General features: G+C 49.8%; 1 protein-coding gene across 3 annotated transcripts in view; it reads left to right on the top strand.

Moving 5' to 3' along the window:
- The window catches only part of TTC7B (tetratricopeptide repeat domain 7B), a 271,311-nt gene that overhangs the window by 6,535 nt on the left and 243,234 nt on the right, over positions 1 to 21,542 (top strand). For all 3 annotated transcript variants that reach the window (XM_037984383.2, XM_007987574.3, XM_037984385.2), the window contains exon 2: positions 18,458 to 18,612. In XM_037984383.2, coding sequence (XP_037840311.1) covers positions 18,458 to 18,612 — 155 coding nt within the window. The remainder of the gene's footprint in view (positions 1 to 18,457; positions 18,613 to 21,542) is intronic.

Below are 21,542 nucleotides of genomic sequence, written 5' to 3'. Positions count from 1 at the left end.
ACCCACTCCCATCTCCCAGCTCAGGGCTGTTTCCCTCTCCAACTCCACCGATTTTGGCATATGCCTTGTCTTCTCACCAAATGCTCAGCTTCTAGAGGGCGAAGGGCCATAGTTCTACCTTTTTGGCCCCATGACATGGAGTTGGGCTCACAGCACATGCTGTGTTGAATTGGCTGGGCTTTCATGAGCAGCTGGAACAGGCGTAAGGAAGGAAGTCAGGCCAAGGGTTTTCCAAATGGAAGTGAGGGCCAAGTTACGTGAATACCACGTGATGACTCTGTCCCTGAGAAATGGCGTCCTGCAAGGACAGGTGTTTGCCCTTGGGGTTGGTGGGGTCTTGTGAGCCAGGGCTAGCCAGAGGCTCCCTGGTTGTTAATCCAGCATTGTCCACCCTTGTCCCCCAGCCTAGACTCCCACCCATTCTCCTCCTTGATTGGGCCCAGTTTTGTTCAGCTGTCAGCAGTGGTGCCGTGTGCTTTGCTGTAGGGGCCCTGGCCCCGGTAGATACACTCCCTTGCCTGTGATTGGTTGAAGCGCAAGCATGTGAATTAGTTCTGACCAATGAGACATCAGGGAGCATTTGCTCAGTGGAGGGGCTTCTGGGAAAGATTTCCTCGTGCTTAAGGGTGACATCCATGCTTAAAAGGGAAGAAGTAGTCTCTCTTTTTCTCCTGGAAATCGTTCATATCTTTGAGATCTGGAGCTGTGGCCATCTTATGGCCATAAGGGCACCTGACCCAGGAGTAAGGCAGACCCAAGGAGAGCGGAAGTACAGAGAGACAAGAAGAATCTCGCTCGATTATATCACCAGACTGCTGATGGCAACTGGCTCTGGAGCAGCCCTTCTCTGGACTTCCTGTTATGTGAGAGAATAAATTCCTTCTTGTGGAAGCCACACTGAGTCAGGCGTTTGGTCATTACTGGCTGCTGAAGGCATTCTAACTGGTACACCTCTTACTTACCCAGAGCACCCCTGCACGCCAGCTGCCCGGCCGGCTGTGCCCTTGCACGCAGGAATGGCCTTTAGTCCTTATTCACACTGGCCACACGTGGGTGGATTCCTGCCCCTCTGAGTGACCTCATGCTTGGTAGATGGTGGAGGGTTGCAGGCCTTTGACATGCGTGAAAGCCAGTGTCTCCCATCTGAGAAGCGCAGGAAGAGGGATGAGGTTTTCTGAGATCTCAAAAGCATTCCCATCAGCCACCAAGACAAGGATGAGCGGATGTCTGACCCAGAGATAGGTCAAATGGGTGCCATATAAAATACAAAAGATGGCCACAGCTACAGGAAGGCTAATGGAGTGGCTGCAGCCCTTCCCCCCATGGGATTTGTCTGTCCCTGCTCATCAAGTGTGGCTAGTGGTGGCAGTGCCAGAACCATGCAGAGCAGATCTGGTCTGGTCCTTTTAGAGGCCACCAGGCCTGGAGTCAGAATCTTCCACATTGGCCCTCCAAGCCACCTTGTACACATCACTTGATCATCTGAAGCTATAGCTATCCTGACTTAATGAGTGTTAAAACAGTGCTAGCAGAGAAGAAGAATGAGCTTCATTTCTTGGGTCTCTTTCTCTCTCTATATATATATATTTTTTGTAGAGACGAGTTTCCCTATGTTGCCCAGTCTGGTCTTGAACTCCTGGGCTCAAGCGACCGTCTTCCCTCGGCCTCCCAAAGTGCTGGGATTACAGGCTTGAGCCACTGTGCCCAGTCTCTTGGGTCTCTCTTGTGTGCCAGATTCTGGACATGAACTTTTACATAGATCTCAGTTAATCATCACAACAAGAGAATGAGGTCAGGGGTAATTCTCATTCAGGGACTGAGTAGACTGAGGCTAGAGCTGTTAATTGAGCTGGATTCTAGCCCACTTCCAACTAGTTTCACTGTTCTTCTATTACACTAATGTTTTTCTAAACTGGTTGGATCAAAGAATCACTTAGACAGCTTGTTAGAATCCAGACTGCAAAGCCCCATTCCCGCAGATACTGATGTAGCAGGTCTGGGCTGGAGCTGGGGTTCTGCATTCTTAAGCTCCCAGTGCTGCAGGTATGCAACACGCTTTGAGTAATACTAAACTAAGTGTAGTTTATAAATTACCAGACATCTTGGCTGAGGGTGGTGATTCTCTTGGCTCAAGGTAGAAGCTGGAAATCTACATTTTTAAACAGCCTCAGGTAGTTTGAGTAGGCAAGTGTGGGAGCCTTTGCTCTGAACCACAATGGTTAGCATTTAATGAGCACCTACTATGTGTGGACACAGCACCAGGTATCAGAGGGGCATCAGAAGAAACAGAGTGAGCAGGTCACCAGGCAGGGAAAGCTTACAGTTCAGGATTGTTGCTCAACCTCTGGACAGCAGGGTCCCCTGGGGGCTAGTTAGCAACTTGGATTGGCAGGCTGGTCCCAAGTTTCTACTTCAGGAGGTCTTAGTGGTTTGGGGACTCAGAGAACAGGATCCCAGTGCCCCAGGTGATTATGGTGCCCGGGGTTCTGGGACCAGACTTTAGACATGGTTGTCCATGTAGGAGATAGAATGTGACCCTGCAGCCTGAGGACAGCAATGACAGCATTGCTTACAAGGCACAGAGGGTGCAGCTGGGAGCCTGGAGAGGTCAGACTCAGTGGCAGTGGGTAAGCAGGGCCTGGCAGGGCACCAGGAGGAGGATCTTGGGCAGGATGGTGGCATGAGGGTGACCAACTCGTCCTGGTTGGCCTGAGACTTTTCTGGTTTTAGCATCCAAAGTCCCGAGCCCCAGAAACTCCCTCAGTCCTGGGCAAGTGGAAAAGTAGTTCACCCTTTCACGTAGATAGAGGTGTTTTAGCAAAGGGGAAAGGAACCCTGGGCAGGAGAAAGCAGTGGGCTTTGCCCTGTTAGACCTGGGTTCAGATCCCGGTTCTGACGCTTCCTGCTTGTCTGGCCTCAAGTGAGTGAGTGACTCAACTTCTCCGAGCCTCACTCTTTTTCTTTTATTTTTGAGACAGGTTCTCACTCTGTCTCTCAGACTGGAGTGCAGTGGTGTGATCACGGCTCAGTATAGCCTCAACCTCCCAGGCTCAAGCAATCTTCCCACCCCAGCCTCCCAAGTAGCTAGGACTACAGGCATGTACCACTATGCCCAGCTAATTTTTGTATTTTTTGTAGAGACAAGGTTTCACCATGTCACCTAGGCTGGTCTCGAACTCCTGGGCTCAAGTGATCTGCCTGCTTTGGCCTCCCAAAGTGCTGGGATTACAGGTGTGAGTCACTGTGGCCAGCTTAAGCCTCACCTTTATCTGCAAGGTTGTTTTGTGGAGTAAATGAGACACTGCAGTTTCCGGCCCCAGCATTATTTGAAAGCAGCCTGATAGAGTCAGGAGTCTTGTGTGTGGAAGTAGGATAGAAAGGTTCAGATGCTCGGTTTCTTTGCAAAGGGTGCAGGGGGCAGGTGGGCTGATAACACCAGCAGTGATAGTGGATGTAACAAGCCCTGCAGGGAGGTGAGGTTCTGGTTGTACTGATTGTGACTCCGGCCCAAAACTGAAGCAGCGTGGTGTTGGCTGGGTCATAGAACGAGGCAGTGCAGAACTCTGGCTTCAGCCCACGGCTGCCAGACTCCACAGTCCTCCTCCTCTAACTGTACATTCAGTGCTTTGGCGAGCCCGGTACAGAATGTGGGGGTGCTGTGTGTGTAGTGGGGATGCAGAGAGGAATGTGACCACTAGACTCTCAGCGCTGGGAGGGCAGGGCTTTGTGCTGGTTTTGTTCATTGCTGTATCCCAACCACCAGTAACAGTGTCTGGCATACAGTTGGTGCTCAATTAATTAATCAATGAAACTGAATTGTTGACTTTTTTTTGTGTTCGTGTCAAGTACTTCCAGGAACAGAGAAGAAACTCTAAGTTTTTTCTTCCACATCTGATCAAATCTTTGCATGTCAGCTGCTTATCCTGCAAGGGAGGAACTAGGAGAAAGGGCAGTCCCTTCCAGAGGCAAAGGCCACAGCCCCACCTTCCCCGGGGGGATCAAGGAGGCCAAGTGCCCCTGGGCACCCAGCTGTGCCTGCTGCAGGACTCACAGGAGTGGCTCTGATGAGCTGAGGCAGGGCACGGACCCCCTGCAGGGTGGCTTATTCCCCGTGTCTCCTTGATGAAGGTCTCACTAGTGGTCTCTATTTGGCTTCAGGCTTTATCTCTATACCAGCCATTGGGAACTGGTTACTGCAACCTCACTTAACCCCCAAATAATGCCTGAGGGAAAAGCAAAGCTAGCTCTCGGTACCCTTGAGTCCCTCCTTACCCCTGTTCCAACCTTGCAGATAGAGGTGAGGCTTAGGCCGGGCATGGTGGCTCACGCCTGCAATCCCAGCAGTTTGGGAGGCCAAGGTGGGTGGATCACCTGAGGTCAGGATTTCGAGACCAGCCTGGCCAACATGGTGAAACCCCGTCTCTACTGAAAATACAAAAAAATTAGCTGGGCATCGTAGTACACGCCTGTAATCCCAGCTACGCAGGAGGCTGAGGCAGAAGAATTGCCTGAACCTGGGAGGTAGAGGTTGCAGTGAGCCGAGATTGTGCCACTGCACTCCACCCTGGTGACAGAACAAGACTTTGTCTCCAAAAACAACAAAAAAAGAGAAAATTATTAAATGAACAACTTGGCCTCTGCCCTTGATTAGTTTACTTAGATTCACTACTCATCAAACTCTTATTGAACACCTACTGTGTGCCAGCCACTGGCCCGAGGCCCTGAACTGATGTCTAAGATGCACCTGTAGCTCTTAGCAGACACGGGCACGTGCTCAGGTCTGGGAGTGGCTGTGGGCATCCACCTGAGACCTGGCCCCACACCGAAGACTGTTGGTGTCTCCAGGGTGGCTGTGTGGCCCTGCACGCCTGGGGCTCTGGGTGAGTCCTGGCTTGCTGGCGGGACTGACAGAATGCCCATGGCCTTCCCTTCCTGTGGCTTTTGTGGACCTGCAGGGTGGACACTTGCTGAGCAGCCTTCCCCAGGGAGGGGTTCAGGTCCCCTCCACTGTCCCTCTGTGGGCTCAGCCCTTTTGCTGTGAGGCCTGGTTCCCTTGAGGAACTGCCCCCCTGGCCCTTGCAGGCCGGAAGCCTAACAGGAAGCAGTGCTTTCTCTGAAGTGAACCAGCTGCAGCGTGTCCAGCCGACCAGGTGCCGAGTCTTGGGGCCCATAGTAAATGCTGCCTACCCGTCCCTGGCCCACCAGGCCAAGGGAGGGGACTCGTCACTGAGTCTCGGGCCCTGAGGCCTGGGGAGGTGGTCTCTGAGACCCTTCGCAGCTGGCTCACAGCCTGTGACACCCCTTCCTGGCCTCTACTCCAATGCACTCCCAACCGTGCTGAGCCTCCTGGAATTGCACTTGGGGAGCTCCTGCCACGCTTGGAGAAGTCCCTCAGGCCCGGCCCAGATCTCACTTGCTCTGGACACTCCTCTCAGCGTCCCGGGGGGCCTCTCCACACCACCAGGCCAGGACTCAGTGCCACCTGTCCACCCACAGACCTGCAGCCCACAGACCTACAGCCCACAGACCTACAGTCTTTTGACTCTCTGCGAGTGTATTGAACTCGCCTGTGTGGAGCTGGCTTCCTGAGAGGCCATTTCCAAGCCCTCTGGGCCGGCCTGATAACATCCCCCTGCCTGGTAGAGTCACTTCCTGCCCTGCCGGGCTCCGGGGACAGGCCAAACCAGCTCTACGCTAATGACTTTCAGGTTACCTTTTCTTGTATCAGGCTTCTCTAGGAACTGTGTGTGTGTGTGTGTGACCAGCGTACTCATCTCTTCTGCCAGTGTAGCGGAAGGATTGTCTTCTCTTCCCACACTTTACTCTCCCATCCTGTTCTTCTAGCCTCTGCGCTGTGTGTGTAGATGTGGGGGGAGGCTTGGCATGAAGCCTGGACTCTGACTACCAAGATTTTCCCAGAATATTGTTTCTGCCAACTTCTTTTGCACCCCTTCATCTTTGCCTTTTGCCATCTTTGCTTTTCAGTCAACAGTTCCAAATAGCCAGTGCCTCTGAACTGGGCCACAATTTTAACCAAGAGAGTTATGGGAGTTGGGAGGAACCAGCAGGAGCCCTGCGGTGGGAATGGGAAGGCCTGGATTCCAGCCCACAGTCATGGTCAGACTGTGTCCCAGGCACCCCAGGGGAGCTGAGTCTCCTGAGGCCAGGCCACTTGGTTGGGCTTCATCTGTGAAGGGGAGATATGTTGATTGATTGGTTGGTTCCAGAAATATTTATGGAGCCCCTCATGTGGCCCAAGCACTGGAGCTAGAACATAAGTATGAGGGGATAGATGGAGGTAGGGGCTAGGTGGTAAGTTACAAGGATTTTGGCCTTCACTTGGTGGGGAGGGGGGAACCACTGGAGAGTTCAGAGAGGAGGGGTGACCTGGTATGACTTATATAGGGTCAACTCATTCGTATTTTCTTTTTTTTTTTAAGTCGGAGTCTTGCTCTGACACCCAGGCCGGAGTGCAGTGGTTTGATCTCAGCTCACTGCAACCTCCGCCTCCTGGTTTCAAGCAATTCTTCTGCCTCAGTCTCCCCAGTAGCTGGGGTTACAGGTGTGTGCCACCATGTCCAGCTAATTTTTTTGTATTTTTTTTTTTTAGCAGAGATGGGGTTTCACCATGTTGGCCAGGCTGGTCTCGAACTCCTGACCTTAGGTGATCCATTCACCTCTGCCTCCCAAAGTGCTGTGATTACAGGCGTGAGCCACTGTGCCCGGCCTCATCTGTGTTTTCTAGGAGAGGTGTGTGCCTTTCTTTTCTAACCCCACTGCTTGACGGCGTCCCTGCCCTGTTACACCTGGCTGTCTGCCTCCGCATGCCTGTACCTGCGCAGCTGCGTCCCTGGGGAGTACCCGTCAACCCTGTTGACCACTTGCAAGTGGTGACCACAGACCTGGAGGAGCACCGCCACTCTTCAGTAGGTCGGATTCCCACGCTCCACAGGGTCTGTTCCACGCATTCCTCTCTCCCTTCCTCTGAAAGCCACCCTCTCATGCCTAACTCATGACCTTGCCTCATACTTTACTGAGGAAATAAAAGCAATTAGGAAACTCCCTTGTTTCATGCCACTAACTCTACCAGCTTTCACCTCTGTCACTGCTTGGGGCCCTCACTCCCTTCAGAGGCCAGTGGCTCCTTCACCTGTGCTCAGAATCCTTTCCGTTCTCACCTTCTCAGGACTGGGCTGCCAGAGCCTTCACTTCTCTCCTGACCCTTCCCTTTGGCAGGCACAGGCACCGCACCCTAGACTTCCCTGCTAAAGGCTCCCTGAACCCCCATCGCTGGCTAAGGACTGGCCCAGCCCCCTGCAAACCCTTCCCTGGCAAACCCTCAGTTCAATGAGTTAGGCTTGTACCCCACAGTCCCCTGAGATGCCTCATGTTGAGGCTGCCCTCTGATGTGGCCTGTGTGCTGCCAGGTCTAATGGCTAGTCTGTGATCTTACACTTGATGTTCCAGCTGCTTGCTTTCTTGCTTGCTTGCTTGCTTGTTTTCTCTCTCTCTCTCTCTCTCTCTCTCTCTCTCTCTCTCTTTCTGTCTTTCTTTGATGGACTTTTCACTCTTGTTGTCCAGGCTAGAGTGCAATGGCACAATCTCGGCTCACTGCAACCTCCACCTCCAGGATTCAAGTGATTCTCCTGCCTTAGCCTCCTGAGTAGCTGGGATTACAGGTGCACGCCATCATGCCTGGCTAATTTTTTTTTTTTTTTAGTAGAGATGGGGTTTCACCATGTTGGCCAGGCTGGTCTCGAACTCCTGACCTCAGGTGATCCACCCGCCTCGGCCTCCCAAAGTGCTGGGGTTACAGGTATGAGCCACCGCGCCCGGCGTTCCAGCAGCTTCCAATGCACTCGAATACCCCTCTTTCCAGAAACCCTTCCTAATCTTGGTTTCCCTCAGATCTGGGCATGACTGACTCCATCTCCTCATTGAAGCTGGACGCCCTGCCCTTGAGTCTTTCCCTGATCTGACCACTCAGTCCACAGCAGCCCCAGTCACCCTCTTTTAATTCGGTATCAGACATGGTCGTGGTTTCTCTTCCCGGGTCCTTCCCGCTCAGTCTTTGATCTGGACTTAATTTATCAGCTTGGATATTGGATGCCGTCTCACGTTTCACTTGGCCCAAACAGAGCTCTTGGTTTTATTCCTCCTCACCTCAGTAAATGGTAAAATGGCACCACTCTCCGTTCCATTGTGCTATCTCAACTCGAGGATTTATCTTCAACCCCTCTCCTTCCTCATCCTGTGTACTTATTTCCTGTGACTGCTGTAAAAAATTATCACTCATTTGCTGGCTTCAGACAATGCAGATGTCTTCTCTTAGCGTTCTGGAAGTCAGAGTCAGAAATGGGTTTCACTGGGCTAAGTTCAGGTGTCAGTGGTTTTGCGTTCCTTCTGGGGGTTCTTGGGGAGGACCTGTGTTGTGCCTTTTCCGGCTTCTAGAGGCCACTGGCACTGCATAGTGCCATCTTTTTTTTTTTTTTTTTTTTGATAGGATCTTGCTCTGTCTCCCAAGCTGGAGTGCAGTGGTGTGATCATGGCTCACTGCAGCTTCAACCTCCCAGGCTCAAGTGATCCTCTTGCCTCAGCCTCCCCAGTAGCTTGGACTACAAGGCGTGTACCACCAAGCCTAGCTAATTTTAAAAATTTTTATAGAGACAAGGTCTCACTATGTTGCCTAGCCTGGTCTCAAACTTCTGGGCACAAACAATCCTCCTGCCTCAGCCTCCCAAAGTCCTGGGATTATAGGTATGAGCCGTTGTGCCCAGTCACCTTCCTCTTTCTTTAAAGCCAGAGGTTTAGTGTCCTCTAGTCTTTCTCCATACTTCCGTCCTAACATCTCCTTGGACTCTGACCTTCTAACTTCCCTTTTCTAAGGACCCAGTGGGCCCACCCAAATAATCCAGGATAATTCTCCTATCTCAAGATCCTTAATTACATCTTAATTACAAAAGTCCCTTTTGCCATGTAAAACAACATATCCACAGGCTTTGAGATGAGGATGTGGACTTCTCTGGGGGCCGCCATTCTGTCTACCACACCTCCAGTTTAATCCATTAGTAAGTCTTGTTTTCTTTCACCTTCAAATGATGTCCCCACTCAGTCTATTTCTCTCTTTCTTCGTATTTCTCACCTGGTCCTGCCCACCTCTCACCTGACTACTACAGTAACCTCCTAACCATTTGTAGCCTTGCCTCCAGCCCCGCCCTGGGTCCATTCTCCACAGGGCTGACAGAGGCATCTTTTAAAAATTTGAATCAGAGCACTTCATCTTCCTACTTAAAAACCTTCAGACTCTCAATTGCACTTCACATGAATGCCAGACCCCTTGCCACAGTCTGCGCTTACCTGCCACTCTGCCTATCTCCACCCCAATGCCCTTCCTTCCACCCAGCCACATGGGCCTTCTTGCTGTTCCTGGAACACACCAGCTCTGTTCCCACCTCAGGGCCTTTCCAGGAGCTTATCCGTCTCCTGGAATGCTCTTCCCTCAGATCTGGGCATGACTGACTCCATCTCCTCATTGAAGCTGGACGCCCTGCCCTTGAGTTTTTCCCTGACCTGACCACTCAGTCCACAGTAGCCCCAGTCACCCTCTTTTAATTCTCTGCACAGCTCTTACCACTGTCTGGCCCTTTTCTGGTTTATCTCTTTGTCTTCTCTGTCTAGAGTGTAAGCTTCTTGAGGGTAGAGACCCACTAGGGCCTGTTCATAGCTGTAAGTCCTTGGTGCTGGCAGGTGCTGAATGAATGGGGGTGATGTGCAAAGTGTCACCAGGACCCTGATAGCCTAGACTGAGGGAGCAAGGGAAGCTGCTCCAAGCTGACCTGAAATGTGTCTTAAATGATGCCTGGGATTTTGGCAGGAGAAGGGAGGGAGGCATGACATGTCCAAGCACCCTTGGGTAAGTCAGATGGCCATGCCTTGGAAAGATGCTGAGGACCTGGAGCATGGGTGCGTGGGGCTAGAGGCCCAGGGAGAGTGGGAGACGGGCTCTCAGTAGTGATCGCAGATGTAAAACTCCTTCCTTGGCTCTGAGATGATGGATTGAGCCAGGGGAACCCCTCTGGGGCTGCCAGAGTAGCCACTCTAGACCAAGAGCATGCAGTAACATGGGTCATCTTTGTTCTTTTTAAATTATCTGGTTCATGTTTTGTGTAGGTAATGAATGTACTTGGTAATGCAAATGGAATTACAGGGTACATGGTGAAAACAGCCTCCTACATCGTGTCCATGGCCTCTTGCTCCCTTCCATAGGAACAGCCACTCTTAAGACTTCCCAGGGGGTCCTTTAGGAAGTATTCTGAATATCTGCACATTTATAAGAAAACATGGTATTGGTTTTTTTTTTTTTTTTTTCTTTTTTTGAGATGGAGTCTCACTCTGTCGCCCAGACTGGAGTGCAATGGTGCAATCTCGGCTCACTGCAACCTCTGCCTCCCAGATTCAACCAATTCTCCTGCCTCAGCCTCCTGAGTAGCTGGGATTACAGGCGCCTGCCACCATACCAGCTAATTTTTGTATTTTTAGTAGAAACAGGGTTTTGCCTTGTTGGCCAGGCTGGTCTTGAACTCCTGACCTCAGGTGAGTGTTGGGATTACAGGTGTGAGCCACCTCATCTGGCCTGTTGTTATTTTTTACACACAATAGTGACCATTTACCCTCTTTGTATCTTGCTTTTTTCAACTCTCTTTGTGATTGTTAGCTATTGCTGCATAACAAACCATCCCAAAGCTTAGTGCCCTAAAACAATCACCTTGTATTATTTCTCATGATTCTGGGCTTGCCAGGGCTCGCTCATGCATTAGTGGCCAGCTGTGGGTCAGCCCGGTGACTTTGCTGCTCTTGGCTGGGCTCTCTTATGCTTACGGAGCCTTGCCTAGACAGCTCAGCTCTACTCCATGAGGCCTTTTATTGTTCAGCAGTTTGGCCTGGGCTAGGAACGGGCTGGCCTAGGCATGTTCTCATGGTGGTCACAGAGAAACAAGAGGGAAGAAGTGAGTAAGCCCTTTTCTAAGCCTCTGCGTGCATTAACATTTCCACTGTTCCATCAGTCAGAGCAAGCCCTGGGGCCAAGCCCAGGGTCAGTGCAAGAGGCCACAGAGCATGGGATTCAGGAAGCATGAAGACATGGCCTTTCATGCAGCCAGGCCACTGCGGAGTCACATGGAGATCTGCTGCATGTGTTCATGGATGTGCCGTCCTGCTGCATGGGGTGCACCATAACTCAGTGAACAGGTCTCCTATCAAGGACCGTGTAGGTTGTTTCCTATCTTTTGCTATTACCAGTGGGGCTGTATGTAGTAAACCTCCTTATCTGTACGTCTTTGTGCTGAAGAGTGCATATATCTATGGGATAGCTACCTAAAACTGGAATTTCTGGGTCAGCTGGTATGGGAGTATGTCAGTTGCTTCGTGGAAATTGCTACATTGCCCCCTGGAGACACTTATGCTAATTTATACCCCTACCAGCATGACACAGCAGTGTCTGTTTTCCTGTTAGCATTCTGGAGGCAGGGGGATCACAAGTACTGCAAATGCTGGGTTATTCAGGATTACAGGAAGCCCAGTAAACCAGGGGCTGGAGTTCACTCAGGTCATTCTGAGGCTTCTTTTTTTCTTTAGACTAATCTCACTCTGTCGCCCAGGCTGGAGTACAGTGGAGCGATCTCGGCTCACTGCAACCTCCGCCTCCCAAGTTCAAGCGATTCTCCTGCCTCAGCCTCCTGAGTAGCTGGGATTAACAGGTGTGTGCCACCACGCCCAGATACTTTTTGTATTTTTTTTAGTAGAGATAGGGTTTCACCACATTGGCCAGGCTGGTCTCGAACTCCTGACTTCATGATCCACCCACCTTGGCCCCCCAAAGTGTTGGGATTACAAGCGTGAGCCACTGCGGTCAGGAGTTCGAGACCAGCTTGGTCAGGAGTTCGAGACATTCTTGGTGCAAGCTTTGTCTCCTCTCCCACCCCCATCCAATACACATCTTTATTACAGCCTGTATCGTGTTGAATGGTCTTGAGAGACTGGGGCATCATGAGGGAAGGGACTGTGTCTCTTAATTCTGAGGAAAAACCTTTTTCTCCATTGAACATTTTCCTGCACCGTGCTCTCCCAGTTGCTGCTTTTGTTGTTGTTGACACGGAGTCTTGCTCTGTCGACTAGGCGGAGTGCAGTGGCACAATCTCGGCTCACTGCAACCTCTGTGTCCCAGTTTTAAGTGATTCTCCTGCCTCAGCCTCCCGAGTAGCTGGAATTAATTACAGGCGTGCACCCCCATGCCTGGCTAATTTTTGTATTTTTTATAGAGACAGGGTTTCTCCATATTGACCAGGCTGGTCTTGAACTCCTGACCTCAAGCAATCCGCCTGTCTTGGCCTCCCAAAGTGCTGGGATTACAGGCATGAGCCACCGCACCCTGCCCCCAGCTGCTGCTGATGGAACTGAGCACTTTCCACATCTTGGCATCATGACTCTGGTGCATTCCCCCAGCATCAGGAGATCAGAGAAACACAAAGGCCCTGCATCCTGCATAGCACTTGGGTAGCAGTTTTTACACCTCTCTGCAACTATGAAACCCATTGTTTAAATCAAAATTTGGCAAGCCTGGGGTGTAAAATCAAAGCAGCAGGAGAAGTGCAGGGTCTGGGGATTCTGCAAAGGCCGTCATTGGGTTCCAGGAATTCTGTTTGGAGACCAGTAAACTTGAGGACTTGAGGTTGGTGGGGTGTTACCAGATAGGAGTTCTCAGCCTGAAGCTAGTTTCTTGTTTGGGAGATCTGGGTAAGATTCCTGTTTGGCTCCTGAAACAAAGGTCAGAATCACAGTGACTTAGCAAGTAGAACAGGATAGTTCATTGTTTCACTCTCATGTAATTAATTGACCGTAAGCAGTTGGGGGCTCGGTGGCAGCTCCTGGTGTTGGGGATCTAGTAAGCCTCCTTGTGTGGTGCTGCTCTGCTCTGCTTATCCTCAATAGGTAGCTTCTAGCTTGTGGTCTCAGATGGGCTGCCATTTTCCATCAGCACTGCCATGGTCCAGCCTATGGGGGAGGGTGAACAGGGACTGGCAGGCAAGCCCATTCCCTCTAAAGGCAGAGCCCAGAAGCTGTGTGCAACACCTCTGCTCCCATCCCATTGTCATCATGTAGTCACATGGCAGCATGTCGCCACCAGGGAGCCTTGGAAGTGTAGTATTTAGCTGGAAGCCATGTGCCCTGATAAAATGTGGGAATTTTAATACTAAAGGAAGAAAGGGAGAGTGAATACTCTGGGACAACAAGCAGACTCTGCCACAGGCAGTGACCGCCCTAACTGCAGGGAGGATGCAGATGCCTTCCCCATCATCTAATTAATTCACCATTTATTGAGCATGGACTCTGTGTCAGATATTGTGCACAACACACAGGTTCTTCCTTTAGGCCTCGTCCTTACAGTCTAGAAGGGGCAGATAGATTGATTAACACCCATGGTGCTCAGGGTTCCTGGGGCTGCTAGAGGTGGTTTGGGATGGGGCACCTGGAGGAGAGGTCGGCAGTGCTTGGAATATTAGTAGGTGTTTACTAAGTAGTGGTGAGTGGTGTCCTCAGGATGCCAGAGCATTCCAAAGGGGTGGCACATGTGACCCTGGGCCAGGACCTGTTTTTCATTGGTGAGGGCTTTGGATGTCTTGCTGTGGCGGGGGTGCTGAGTCGGCAGGCTGGGAGGGGAAGCATTGGCGTCTGGGCGTTCTGATCCCAGCTTGAGTCTGCAGCTTTCTACCCACATCCAATTCCCCTGCCATTTGGCTGTCTCTGCTTTCCTGGACTGTGTGCTGTGGCTTTGGCTGTGCTGTTCCTTCAGCCTGGTCTGCCCTTCCCTCTGCTCTTTGCCGGCCCAGGTCCTACTCATCCTTTAAGGCCCAGCTGGGAGGTGTGTTCACTCTGGGCCATAGAGTTTTCCCGCTGAGAACTCGGTAGCTGTAGCCCACAGTCTGTCAATGGAATTGGGGCTCTGAGAGGGTAAGTCACGTGCCCCCACAGCTAGAATAGGTAGCAGGGGTCCTGATCTCCCATTGTTTCTGCTCCCTGGCTTGGAGATTCTGCCCAGAGGAGCCATTTTCAGATGCAGGGTCCCTGTGGCAGGGAGGTGAGGAGAAGTGGGGTTGTGAGGAGGGGCTGGGAGAGAGGGGTCCTCCATTCAGGCCAAAAGAGGCACTTTCTTGGAATTGCTTCCCAGAATTCATGAAGTTAAATCACTGGGCCAAAGTCACCGAGTGACAAACTTGGGTTTAAATCTAGGACTCTGAATCCCAAGTTCTATATTATTTTATTTTTTGGAATTTTAAAATATACAGAAAAGAAGTTCCACATAGATGGACAATCTTACCACTCAGAAATAACCACTATTAATATCCTGGTATATATACTTCCAGTTTTTGAAGAAGAGTTACTTGTTTTTTTTTTTTTCCCTTCTAAAAGTGATATAAAAGGATTTTGCTCAATGTAAATAATTTAAACCACAAAGATGAGAATTTAAAAATTATCCCAAATCCTATCATTCAGAAATTTCCTATTGTTTACACTAAGTGATAATCATTTTAGACATCTTTGTAGGGGCATAGACAGATATGAAGGTAGATATTTAGACATACTTCTATAAACAGTGATCATATTGCTGTCCAGTATGATAGCCACTAGCTACATGTAGCTATTGACCACTTGAAATGTACAGGTTAGAGCCGATATGTGCTATGAGTGTAAAATACACACAAGATTTGGAAAACTTAATATGAAAAAGGAATGTAAGATCTCATTAGTATTTTAAAAATATTGATTGCATGTTGACCTGATAGTATTTTTTTTTTTTTTTTTTTTTTTGAGACGGAGTCTCGCTCTGTCGCCCAGGCTGGGGTTCAGTGGCGTGATCTTGGCTCACTGCAAGCTCTGCCTCCCGGATTCAAGTGATTCTCCTGCCTCAGCCTCCCGAGTAGCTGGGACTACAGGTGCCCGCCACCACGCCTGGCTAATTTTTTGTACTTTTAGTAGGGACGGGGTTTCACCGTGTTAGCCAGGATGGTCTCGATCTCCTGACCTCATGATCCACCTGCCTTGGCCTCCCAAAGTGCTGGGATTACAGGCATGAGCCACTGCGCCCAGCCGACCTGATAGTATTTTGGTTATATTTAGTTAAATAAAATCTGTTATTTAAATTAATTCCACCTTTTTTTTTTTTTCTTGCGATGTTGCCGAGGCTGGTCTCAAACGATCTGCCTGTCTAGGCCTCCTAAAGTGTTGAGAGCCACTGAGCCCTGTCTTCTTTTCCTTTTTTAATATGGCTATTACAATTTATAATTTATAAATTTACAATTTATAAATTAAGGCCAGGCTTAGTGGCTCATGCCTGTAATCCCAGCACTTTGGGAACCCGAGATGGGCGGATCACCTGAGGTCAAGAGTTCAAGACCAGCCTGGCCAACATGGCGAAACTCCATCTCTGCTAAAAATGCAAAATTAGCTGGGCATGATGGCGGGTGCCTGTAATCCCAGCTACTCTAAGATTGAGGCAGGAGAACTGCTTGAACTCAGGCGAAGCTTGCAGTGAGCCAAGATCGCGCCATTGCACTCCAGCCTGGGCAACAAGAGCGAAACTCTGTCTCAAAACAAAACAAAACAACAAAAATTTTAAATTATATATGTGGCTTGCATATATTTCTATTGAACAGCACTGGTCTATTATTATAGTATTAATAAGTTTATTTATAAATATTAAAGAGAAAAAAGAAATGACAATGAATTTAGAGGAATTTTTTTTTTGAGACGGAGTCTTGCTCTGTCGCCAGGCTGGAGTGCAGTGGCACAATCTCGGCTCACTGCAACCTCCGCCTCCCAGGTTCATGCCATTCTCCTGCCTCAGCTTCCCGAGTAGCTGGGATTACAGGCGCCCACCACCAGGCCTGGCTAATTTTTGTGTTTTTAGTAGAGACAGGGTTTTACCATGGTTGCCAGGATGGTCTCAATCTCTTGACCTTGTGATCTGCCCGCCTTGGCCTCCCAAAGTGCTGGGATTACAGGCGTGAGCCACCATGCCCTGCCTAAAGGAATTTTTGAGCTCTAAATAAATGGTTCTTCATTATTTCCTGAGAGTTCACTAAAATATAAACAAATATTTGAAAAATAGTAAAAGATTAGATTGATTTTTTTTTTTTTTAAGCACATGGTACAGTGTTTTGAAAGATAAAGGCGTGGCACTCCGAATCTCCTCCCAATTTCTGATATATGATTATTTTTGCAATGCATTGCTTTCTAACATTCATATTCTGTTCTGTGCCTCTAATTCTTGTGGGCATTTAGTATTCTGTAAGAAACACTCAGGCCTTTGCCTCCATGTCGTTCATTCCTGAGTCCTGGGTTTCTTTATGAGCTGGGTTTCATTTCTTGAGAAGGGCTTGTGTGTCTGGGAGGAGGCTGCTTGTTGCCTTTGTGTCTGGCTGGTGTCTGGACCGGCCCCACGCACTGGGGTCGCACTTTGTACCCCAGTGAACTCTGTATGCGCCACTTCATTGTCTTCTGGCGTTGGACGCTGCTGTGGCCTTGCCTGATTTCCTCTTTTTTTTGAGTCAGAGTCCGGCTCTGTCGCCCAGGCTAGAGTGCAGTGGTGCGATCTCGGCTCACTGCAAATTTCACTCCCGGGTTCAAGTGATTCTCTTGCCTCAGTTTCCCTAGTAGCTGGGATTACAGGTGCACACCACCATGCCTGGCTAATTTTTTTGTATTTTTAGTAGATACAGGGTTTCACCACATTGGCCAGGCTGGTCTCAAACTCCTGACCTCAGGTGATCCCCCCGCCTCAGCCTCCCAAAGTGTTGGGATTACAGGCATGAGCCACCACACCTGGCCAGATTTGCTTTTTCTTCTTGGGCGTCTAATGAGTTCTTGAGTTCAGTAACTGAACTCAGCCCTGTTTTCGTGTTTCTTGACTCCCCCAGGACTCTAGGTCTCATCTCTAAAAGGTTATTTTAGGCTTCCCAGTACATAGACAGAGCACTGCTAAGACCTATAGATTCAGCAGTTTTGGGCCAACTGCTCAGAACATGTGGAAAAGGCCTTTGTTTTAGCTCTTGGCCTTTGGTGGACTTACCACCCAGAATCTTAGGGGGTCTTCAGTGATGGCTTTTTGAATTAATTTTAAATTGCATATGTAATAGGTAAATCTATTCCTTTTAGGACCAGGATGTTAAAGACAAAGCCAAAGTCCATTCTTGCCACCAACCCCAGTTGAGGTCCCCTCCCCAGCACCCCAGCTGTAACTACTATCATGGGCTTAAGATATGTCCTTCCAGACCTTTTAAAACTGATTTTATATTTTAATACAAGTATGTTCTGTCCCATCCCAGAAAAATAGACCATGCTTACGCTGGTATATGAGTTGTTCTGGGTTTATTCAGAACAGTCTGGGGGTTGGTGTGGATTCCAAAGAGCTGCTCCTGGAGTGAACTTTTCATTCAAATTAAGCCAATATAGACATCAGCAAGTTATAACCATAAGTAGTATGCTGTCAGGAGTCAAAGCTTCATGCAAGCATTCCCAGGTATCTGTATAGTTATGACTTTTAGACAGAAGCAGATGAACACTCTGTTACTCTGCAAGAATACAGACTTGCATACAGGTCATTTTGACACAGACTCATTTTAAGATCCGGCTGTACAGACATTCCACCAGCTCCATAGAACACAGCAAAAAGCTGGGGATTTCATCGCGCCTCTCCTGAAAATACATAACACTGGGGTTTGTGTGTGTTTTATAAAGATCATAATGAATACCTCATAAGCCACCTTTGTTTTTTCCCTACTGAACTTGAGCTCTCTCCATGTTAATATGTATCTACTGGCAGCCAGGCACGGTGGCTCATCCCGGTAATCCCAGCACTTTCGGAGGTTGAGGTGGGCGGATCACCTGAGGTTAGGAGTTTGAGACCAGCCTGGCTAACATGGTGAAACCCTGTTTCTACTAAAAATACAAAAAGTTAGCTGGGCGTGATGGCATGTGCCTGTAATCCCAGCTACTCGGGAGGCTGAGGCAGGAGAATCACCTGAACCTGGGAGATGGAGGTTGCGGTGAGCTGAGATTGTGCCACTGCGCTCCAGTCTGAGCAACAAGAGCAAAACTCCATCTCAAAAAAAAAAAAAAGTATCTACTGGCAAAGAAACGACTGAGTGCTTGAGTCAGCACCTATTTGAGTACATGCTACTGGAACATTCTTTAAATGAACTGAATTCACTATGAGGTGGTGTCCACTTAGACCCTATGAAGGCTATGATGTTCCTGAAGGGCCTTGCTGGGGGCCTGGAGCCTCGGGGTGTGGTGGTTCTGGGGTCCTTTGAGTTGGAGGGGGGTCCTACATGCATTCCTTGCTCCCACTTTGTTCTCACTTTGCTCTCACTTTGTTTGGCTTCTTACTTTGTTTTTGTAGATGACATGGCAGAACTTCTCCTCGGGGAGTCAAAGCTGGAGCAGTACCTGAAGGAACACCCCCTGAGGCAGGGGGCCAGTCCCCGAGGCCCCAAGCCCCAGCTGACTGAGGTCCGCAAGCATCTGACCGCCGCCCTGGACCGAGGGAACCTTAAGGTACCAGGGCCTCTGGGCTGAGGTGACACTTCCTCACCTGCACACCGCCATGGCTTTTCTTCTTAGAAGCGGGCCAGCTCCCAGTTGGGTGGATGTGCCAGTCTCTAGGATGGTTGACCACTGCGGGGGCTTCTGGGCCAATAGGGTCTCTCTGATGAGAGTCTTCAATGACACGCCATCTGCACAATGCCACTTACCTCTCAGATGCTTGAACTAAAGCTATCCGATATAACCCAGAGCTTAACCTGACATGTTACCCAGTTCTAGAAAAGAGAGAAGTTAATCAGAAAGGGTGCTCAACGCACAGCTTCCTGCTCATCAGTGTAACAAGCCACTGTGGCCCAGAGCTGTGGGAGGTTCCATACTGGTGCCAGCAGGCCTGGCGTCACAGGTGGGAGGGGCCAGGAACTTCCCCGCATCTCAGCAAAGACCCTCACCCTCTGGCACAGGGAATCTCAGGCGCTGCCCCCTATCTGTCCATTCTGTTTTCTGGTCTCATTGCACCCAGGTTTCCTTTCCCTCTCACGTGGCTTTCCTTCCTTCCTTCTTGGACTCCTCATTCAGTTTCTTTTGCTTTTCATGGGGGTCATCTCCTCTTCCCGCCCTGCCCTTCTGCCCCCTGGGTGGCTCACACTCCCCTGGCTCTAGACACTTCCCCTAGTTCAGATGGCTGGCTGCGGCCTGCTCCATCCTGCCCCTCTTCCCCAGGATGTATTTCCCACTGAGGACAATCTTTGGTGAACTTCTGGAGCTCTGACTTCTGTTTCCTCTTAACTTTGATGACTTCTTTCTCATTTTTCTTCTCTTCCTGTCTTGGAATCCTGTGAGGCTCCGTGTTTGGTCTTTGTTCTTGTTTGCGTGTGCACGCTTTCCCATGGGAAGCCATGTTTTCTTTGGCTTTACCTTTCATATCTGTACTGCAAACTCAAGCCTGCTCCCGACTTGCTGTGTGACTCCAGGGAGGTTACTCACCTCTCTGCAGCTGAGTTTCTTTAGGTTTGGATAGGCTCTTAAAGGGGTGAGCTTGGACCTTCCCGGCTCCTGCATGTTCTAAGCCTGTGAGCTTTCAATTTGAACTGTTCCTCCTCTTGGTCATCTGGCCACCTCCTTGGCCCTGTTGCAATGGAGGGCCTGGGCAACCTTTGAGTAAGTTAGTATTGGTGTTGGTCAGTTGTGCAGCAACAGGCTTTTGGAAACCCTGATAGAGAGCTGCTTTCAAAATGGTCTCTGTGTATGTTGTCTGCACGGGACACAACTCCAGGCTGCTAGGAGGTGGCTGGAGAGTGTCACCTCAACATAGGGACCCCGCCCCAGGCCCCCAGGGGATGGCCAGAGAGGTCACCTCAGCGTAGGGATCCCAGGTACTTAAGGACTCCCTGCTGCATTTGGGCTTTAAAAACCAGGTCTTCTCTTTCCCCGTTCAGTTTCTCTGTAAGGACCATGCCACACTTTGGTGTGTGGCAGATCACTTGAGGCTAGGAGTTCAATACCAGCCTGGCCAACATGGCGACACCCTGTCTCCATCTCATATGTTGTTTTTTTTTGAGACGGAGTCTTGCTCTGTCGCCCAGGCTGGGGTGCAGTGGCGTGATCTCGGCTCACTGTGAGCTCCGCCTCCCGGGTTCACACCATTCTCCTGCCTCAGCCTCCTGAGTAGCTGGGACTACAGGCACCCACCACCACACCCGGCTAATTTTTTGTATTTTTAGTAGAGACGGGGTTTCACCATGTTAGCCAGGATGGTCTCCATCTCCTCACCTTGTGATCCGCCCGCCCTGGCCTCCCAAAGTGCTGGGATTACAGGCGTGAGCCACCGCGCCCGGCCTCATCTCATATGTTCTTAACCAATGACATGATGACACAGGTGGACACAAGGGTAGGTCTTGATCAGCAGGAGAGGGTGGAGGGACAGCAGGCACATGGGCCACAGCTTACAGTGATGGCCAGCCAGACTCAAGTGTCCTGCTGGGAGGTGTGAGGGGAGATATCTGGCTCATTTCTTTCCCCCGTCTACCCGCCCCCCAACTTCATGTTGAAAAATTCACCTTTCATTTCACCAGGTGTTGATAGGTTTTGCTTTCCATCCTCTACAACGCTGTGTGGTAGTAAGCACATTGAATTTATTTTATTATTTATTTATTTATTTTTTGAGACAAAGTGTTGTTCTGTCGCCCAGATGCCATCTCAGCTCACTGCAGCCTCCACCTCCCAGGTTCAAGCAATTCTTCTGCCTCAGCCTCCCGAGTAGCTGCAACTACAGGTGTGTGCCGCCACACCCGGCTAATTTTTGTGTTTTTAGTAGAGACGGGGTTTCACCATGTTGGCCAGGCTGGTCTTGAACTCCTGACCTTAGGTGATCTGCCTACGTCGGCCTGTAATCCCTCCGAAAGTGCTGGGATTACAGGCCTGGGCCACTGCACGAAGCTGTTGAATTTAATTCAAGTTAAAATTCTTGAGTCTGAGTCCAGTTCTGGATTTGTAGGCTGTGTGATTTTGCGATGTTACTTAACCTCTCTGAGCTTCATGTTTCTCAGCTGCAGGCCTGCTTAGCCCAGGATTGTTTTGCGGCTCAAATGGAGAAATTCTTTCAAAGCTGTGTAGCACTAGATACACATCATTTCTTGCTATGTTGTTAGTTCTACCTAGAGAGTTTTTTTTCTCCCATTGCCGTTTTTCACCTTCCTCCATCTTGTAAAGAATGTTTCAAAGCCACACATCTTTTGCATGGGTGTGCTGTCCTATTCACACTGACTAATGTGAAACTTTCTCTTTCCTTGAGCTTAAGTCCAGCTTGTCTTAAGTGAATTGAGGCTGGGAAGACCAGAGCCAGCCAGCCATGTGATGGGATGGAAAGAGTCCTGGACGAGGAGTCAGGACATCTGGCTTCTTATTCAAGGCAAGAAAATGGTCCTTATTGTGAGCAATGTGGC

Source organism: Chlorocebus sabaeus, chromosome 24, assembly GCF_047675955.1.
Source record: "Chlorocebus sabaeus isolate Y175 chromosome 24, mChlSab1.0.hap1, whole genome shotgun sequence".
In the NCBI taxonomy this organism is placed as follows: Eukaryota; Metazoa; Chordata; class Mammalia; order Primates; family Cercopithecidae; genus Chlorocebus; species Chlorocebus sabaeus.
The sequence above is the reverse complement of the archived record's forward strand: the minus strand, read 5'-3'. Positions and strand labels throughout refer to the sequence as shown.